Source organism: Mytilus edulis, chromosome 8, assembly GCF_963676685.1.
Source record: "Mytilus edulis chromosome 8, xbMytEdul2.2, whole genome shotgun sequence".
In the NCBI taxonomy this organism is placed as follows: Eukaryota; Metazoa; Mollusca; class Bivalvia; order Mytilida; family Mytilidae; genus Mytilus; species Mytilus edulis.
Genome location: NC_092351.1, coordinates 52,889,995 through 52,897,181, shown reverse-complemented (window position 1 = coordinate 52,897,181; position 7,187 = coordinate 52,889,995). Strand labels below are relative to the sequence as shown.

General features: G+C 32.1%; 1 protein-coding gene across 1 annotated transcript; it reads left to right on the top strand.

Annotated features, from left to right (window-relative positions):
- The first annotated feature begins 639 nt into the window (after window positions 1-639).
- Window positions 640-6,808, top strand: LOC139487040 (transforming growth factor-beta-induced protein ig-h3-like). Its single transcript, XM_071272057.1, has 6 exons — window positions 640-852; window positions 1,827-2,044; window positions 3,516-3,705; window positions 4,651-4,749; window positions 4,945-5,058; window positions 6,556-6,808. The coding sequence occupies exons 1-6, from the start codon at window positions 666-668 to the stop codon at window positions 6,729-6,731; spliced, it is 984 nt and encodes a 327-aa protein (XP_071128158.1). The 5' UTR covers window positions 640-665; the 3' UTR covers window positions 6,732-6,808.
- Window positions 6,809-7,187: the final 379 nt, after the last annotated feature.

The window sequence follows — 7,187 nt, the reverse complement described above, 5'->3', positions numbered from 1 at the left end:
AAAAAAATGTTAAAAAGGCCAAATGAAGTTCAAAGTTGAAGAGCATTGAGGACCGAAAATTCCTAAAAGTTTATCCAAATAAGCAATTCAGGCGGGGAAATGCATTTTACAACTTGAGAACAAGCGTGTTATCATCCAAGAATACAGTTTGTTGTTATAATGCATATATATGGTAACAACAAAACACTACACAAAATATAACACAAATCAATTAACTTATACTAGGTAATAAACCAATAACGTGCAAAATTCTTGAATTATTCATGTTCTTTGGGTCGTTTTTCTGTTTCAACTATTTTGATATACAATCTATTTAATAAAGATTTTTATTTAACAAAAACACCTGTCTAACAAAATAATAGTAATTTTAAAGACTTGTGGTATTATTGTCAATGAGACAATTATCTACCAAAGTTCAAATAACATGGATGTAAGCAATATTTAGAAAATGTACGGCCTTCAAATTTAATGGCAGCTCGCTTATCAATATTCCTACAATAACAAATCCCTTAAGAAAAATTACAGATGTTGAATATTGTTATTAGAAGTACAGATGGTTAATGTTAAATAAAAGTTCCATGTATTTATATCTTATCAGTTTTGTGTGGCGACTAGTGTTGTCAAGAGTTTAATAACGTACAATTATTATAATTCATTTTGTAAAAATGGCTGCTCGCGGTCTGTTAATTTTTTTGGTAATTTTTGATACTTTAGCTGCTGATGATACAATTCAAGATGGTGCAGGATTTGTTTTCTCTAATTTAGTACAAGGACTCAATGTTAGCCAATATACTGCGACTACTCTCGACGTCCTGAAGAATTCTGGAATTATTGAAATCCTTGAAGTCGGTGGTATGTTTCAGTACTAATTATGCTTTCTTTTTTTGTTACCATTATTTACCATAAAGCAACCTCGTGTGCTATATTATTTAAACATTCGTGTAACGTTATATCCTTAAAGGTTACCGATATATATATAAAAGTTCCCTGCCATATAGCATGGTTGTGTTCAATATCATTGCAGCTGCATAGGGCTACATAGAATTTTAAATTATGAACGTGTAGCTAGCCTAGCTGCTAAATAGATCTATATAGCAACTAGGCTAGTAATAAGTTTGCAGTAGTCAATTATCTACGTAGCTCTATGTAACTGCTACGATATTCAACGCAACCCATGTCTTAAAGTGGAATGTGTGATTTTGAAGGTTAACTATCATTTATATAAATTATGTCATAAATGTATGTAGGTGTCGACCACTATTATAGATTTTCAGACATGATTATTCCCAAAATTGCGAATTACATTTTATTACACTGTTAGATAACAAAATTAAATTTTTAAATATAATGTTGCCTTGTGACGTCAATAAACATAATATACATCAACTTATATAACACAAAAATAAGGAGATACGTCACACGTGTACTAAGATCCGTGATAAAGCCCGAAATATCCCTGACGCATCAAGATTGGATACCGAGTCGACAGCAATTGGTCAAAGAACAACCATTAAGTTCACATAGTACTCAAAAGACAACATCATGAACAAAAGTGAAAAAGACAAAAACAAGTCCATGATCAAAAGAAAAAAAAACTCCATGACCAACAGAAAAAAAGACAACGTTAACAACTCCATGACAATGAAAAAAAACAACAACAGATAAGCATGATTCTTCTATAGTTGATTTTTTAGTACAATATTAAATCTAAATGTGAGTTCTAGAAACTTTGCCGTAGCTATCATTTTAAATCAAATTAAAAATTAATTAAAAGCTAAATGCGACTGTCCATGTTAATCTTTTATACACTTCCGGTGTATTTCCAGGTCCATTTACCTTCTTCAGTCCAGACAGATTAGCATTTGAACGACTCGGTGATACATTCAATAAAAAGTTCCGAAATGACACCAAGGCAATGGCGGATTTTATCAAATTCCACACCGTGCGTCACGTATACACGTTTGACGAACTTCATGTTAATGAAAAGACGTTATGGACGCTGCATCCACAACGAATCCGGTTAAACTACTACAGAAATGGAGATGTGAGTTTTTACGTTCTTATATTGGTATTTGTATAATATATATAAAATGTTTTAAACAATGTTTAGATATAAGATGTGCACGTGTTTGTGACTGGATGCATCTTAAAACATCAATTAGAAAATAGAGAATAAACCTAATTATTTTAGAACATAATTGTATACTTAAGTGCCTGTCTCAGATAAATCCATGCAAAGTCATCCAGAACATTGGGTTGAAATGTAGGTTGCTGTTATTTGTCGAAACATTTAAAATGGACCACAGATACGTCCTTCTAAAGATTCAGGTCTCTATACGAAACACTTGAGATACCGAAGGAACATCCAAACTAGATCAAAGGTAAATATCGCCAAATAAACATGAAATAAGATTTTGCAACACTCCTTACAGTGTACAAATAAAGGCAACAGTAGTATACCGCTGTTCAAAACTCATAAATCCATGGACAAAAAACAAAATCGGGGTAACAAACTAAAACCGAGGGAAACGCATTAAATATAAGAGGAGAACAACGACATAACACCGAAACGTAACACACACAGAAACGGAACAAGCATCAGACAAAACACCACGAGAATAACAAATATAACATGAAAACCAAATACAAGAATTTGGGATAGACAAGTACCGTGCCACGTCTTATCTCAATATCTCAAAAATAAGAGAAAACACAAACGACTCAACGTTAAAATGCAACACACACAGAAACGAACAATAATATAACAATGGCCATCTTCCTGACTTGGTACAGGACACTTTTAAAGGGGAATAAAAGTGGTGGGTTGAACCTGGTTTTGTGGCATGCCAAACCTCGCACTTTAATGGCAAAGTTAAATATAACATTGAAATGACAACATAATATTACAGGACTACAATACAAATAAATAGGAGAACATATTAGACAAAGAAAAACATGATTAATAGATAACAAAAAACATCAGGTTTAAAATACAATACGCCAAAAACGCGCCTTGTCCCCACAGGACTTACAAGTGACGCCCAGATATAAAACAAATGTCAAAAGATATTTCTGTTTCTCTAATTTTTGTGCTATTTTCACATTTCCTGACTGGTGTGAGAAAAATATTTCTCCTCACTAGTGAAAGATCTGTTCTCGGCAAATGATTAGTCGAAATTTAATTATGACGTCAAAATGTTTTGTTTTCTTCACAATTTTTCTATTGTGACGTCATGAAAAAAAGGCGACCTTGCCTGATGACGTCGCATATAAAGAACACAAGATTCTGAAAATCTTTGAACATGTGAAAAAGAATGATTAAAGTCATCAGAGAAACAGATTCCCACACTATAACTCGTGTATTACGATATTTCTCCACTCTCGACAGTTAAATTTAATTATTTAAAATGCTCGGCAAGCCTCGCGCTTTAAATAATAAAATTTAACTGTCTCGAGTGGAGAAATATCGTAATACACTTGTTGCAGTGTAGGAATCTATATTTCTTCTATTGCAGACTCTTCTTATACAAGGATCAAGAATAATGGCTAAAAATATGCGAACAAAGAACGGCATTATTCATGTTGTTCATGATGCCTTTTTCCCGCCAATTGGAAACATTATGGATGTCCTATATAATGACCCAGACTACACTACATTTATTCATGCATTACAAATAACAGGCATGATAAAAAGCATGCAAGATGGTATGAAATTATTAAAATTGTTTCAAAATATGTATCTCAATATCATTGCCCATTTTGAAACCAACAAATATAATTTGTATATAAAAATAGACACTTCTCAGATGTTTGAGGCTTGCACCCTGTAGTATGCATTATTAAATACCGTTGTATTGCTGTTCTTGTATAACTTGGGAAAATGGTCAACCATGATAGGCCGAAAAACAAGTGTAAGAACATTGAAAGGCAGCATCCATTTTCAAACATAACTAAAATGACCTTATAGAGGGCTTAATCGCAAATAAACTAAAATGTTAAACCCAAACAAGAAATTTAACAAATACGTCTAATTCTAGTACACCGGTCGGAGGTTGTTAATTTTGAAAAACAAAATTGAGTATATTTGGAAACTTTGGTTTTGACGTCTGTTTGAAAGCAGGGAGCGTAAACAACAATTTATATAGTGAAATATCCAGTCCATTAATTACGATTAATCTGACTATTTAGAAAACACCTACCTGAAACAAAGCAGAAGACCAAAACTGTCATCTTTGAAGATCAAAATCACAACATTTCGATTTCCATTGCAGTATAATGATTAGCAATTGAGAAAACGAATTTAATCGAATACAATTCTCATATTTTGTATATTTCTACTTGACCTAGGTTAAGGGTAATAACTCTTAAAATCATCAGTACGTTTGTGTCAACCATTTTCAAAAACATATTCTAAGCTTTTAGGTTACATAGATTATTTTTAATCTGTTTCAGGTAAATGCTTAAGATTCATTGACGGAACTTGACTTTTACAAATGCATAACTGATTTAAAGAGTTATCTCCCTGAACCAAGGTCTACCCCCTTAAGTGAGGGAAAAAATCATATAAATGAAAGATAGAAAAGGCACACTTTATAGTGAATAGCCGAATAAATCGTCGAACAGTTAACTAAAATTGAGTTGATGTTACAGGGGGACCATTTACAGTATTTTCACCAGAAAATACAGCATTTGTTAGATTTGGAGTCGATGAATGGCAAAAGCTTCAAACAAACGTGACAAATCTACGAAGTAAGTATTATTAGTTTATTAAAACGCTCATGCACATTGTTTTTAAAGCCACTTATAAATAATTTTTAACTAGTTTAATTTTTTTAACCCTTGAACGTATAGACAGATATAAGATGACAAAAAGCAATTACATTTTATGTTTGTGTACTTTAAATATAATGGGCATGAAGAGTTCTTTGTCTCTTTGTTTTGCAGAAGTGTTGGAATATCACGTGATACGAGGAACAATATACTCAGTAGGAGTACAAGATCAAAGTTATCCATCATTATATCGCCGTAGTCCTTTAAAGTTAACTTCAACTATTATGGGTAGGTATTTTATGTGTATTTGTTTTTTTCTTCATTGCCTAGAGGTATAGGGGAGGGGAAAAAAAACATGTTCAACCCTCCTGATTTTTTGCGCCTGTCCCAATTCAGGAGAATCTGGAGTTTGTTAGTCTTTTATGTTTTGGAGTTCAGTGTGGCGTTCATTTTCACTGAACCAGTACAAAATTTTATTTAGGGGCCAGCTGAGTACCACATGCGGGTGCTGGATTTTATCGCTGCGTTGAAGACCCATAAGTGGTCTTCGGCTGTTATCTGATCTATTGTCGGGTTGTTGTCTTTTTGGCATATTCCCCATTTCCATTCTCAATTTTATAAAACAATAAGACAGACAATATGTTCAATTAAGAAATAATTCTTCGAAGCCATAGGTTGTTGGAAATTTACACATGGTGTGGGCCGTGATATTCGAATTTTATCCTGAGCGTTAGAGTTCGACCTGCAACAATGAGCAAAATCCATACCCAAATATGGTAGGCTACAAAATACAAAATGTGAAAAAAAGAGTCAAAAATTATGATGCCCTTAACAAAAATGAATTATTTTTTATTCGAAAAACATATATTATATGCCTCTACTGCTCACATAGTTTCGTATTTATTAAGACCCGGTATCATAATAATTTTCATGAATATTAAAAGAGGGACGAAATATATCAGTGGGACATTAAAAACATTACCTGAATCTGTCGGATTCAGTGCAGTTCCGAGTCATTGTTTTATATTAATATTTTTTTCAAAACTTAAAGTTCACTTTTGAAACTATGGTTCTATGGGGGTGGGGGTGGGGGTATGGTTGTCCGATGACTCTGTAAAGAATTTTACATTCAAACAATATTAACCCGCAATAGCCATAGTGTGAAATGTGAAATAAAATATCAGGGGAAATTAAATTTGAAATGTGCGTGTGTGTGTGTTTTTTTTTTGTTTTTTGTTTTTTTTTTTTATATTTTATTTAATTTTATTTTATTTATTTATTGCACTGATTATAAGGTGTTTTTTTTTCTCATATCAATTTTTCAATGACTCGAAATCAATGCCAACAATCGCAAAGTAATTGCATATACAAGGATATACCAATATATTTGAACTGTTTATGATGTTTGGACTTCAATGTGTGCCAAGGTTATTGATACTAGATATATACATGTATATCAGTTATGAAATCGCTTTTATATCTTTCTATCCGTTTGAGACTGATTTTGAACTAGTTTTCGGAAACCGAAAATACTTTGCAGTAAATACTTTGCAGAAGGGTTGGTTGGTTGGTTTTTTTTTTTTTTTTTTTTTTATTTATTTCTTGCACTGATTATAAGGGATTTGTTTTTTCTTTTGTTGGCCCTTTTCGGTATTTTTTTTGCTCATATTTCTCTTTTTATAAATCCTATCTATATATCCTAAGGTATCATGCACTTATTACGTTATTTCTTTCTTATTCTATTGCTTAAACTATTAATAAATTTAGATAATTTTATTTTCTTAGGAGACAAGATTTATGCTAATGGAGCGGTTGTAAAAGTGAAGGACACACATGCAACGAATGGAGTTGTACATAAACTAACCAAATTGCTGACACCTGCAGATTTGTTTGATATTATACATTTCAATGAGCCATATGGATCAAACAAAAATACCAACTATTCACAGATAGTTGGTTAGCTCGTGGAGATGTTAATGATTGTAACTGTATTAATTATATTGTGTATTCCATTGGAAATAAAAGTAATTCTGAGACATTTCAATTTTATTTTTCTCATTAAACGTACGATACGTTTTTATAAAACAGCCAATAGGGAAAATAAAGACAAAGACAATTTTTATAAAACAACCAATAGGGAAAAACTAAGACATTAGACAATCCTAGAGCTTATAGTTGTTATCGAAGTATAAAGCCTTATACCATTAAGACACAGATATGCACGATATAAATCAATGAGGCATCAACCTAACAACATAATACAGTAATAGCCCATCTTTCTGAAATATGCAGCATTGTCAGTATCTGCCTTAATTCATATACCTAAAGGTATTATAAAATCTGCAATAAACACCAACTTGGAAAATGATATTATCATTTTCCAAGTTGGTGTTTATTGCAGATTTTATTTTAGAAAA

Bases quoted from the DNA above. Each gene is read 5' to 3' on its own strand.
- LOC139487040 (XM_071272057.1), top strand. From the start codon at position 666: ATGGCTGCTCGCGGTCTGTTAATTTTTTTGGTAATTTTTGATACTTTA. The intron at 3,706-4,650 runs GTATGAAATTAT...TTGATGTTACAG, and splicing joins GATAAAAAGCATGCAAGATG to GGGGACCATTTACAGTATTT. The intron at 5,059-6,555 runs GTAGGTATTTTA...TTATTTTCTTAG, and splicing joins GTTAACTTCAACTATTATGG to GAGACAAGATTTATGCTAAT.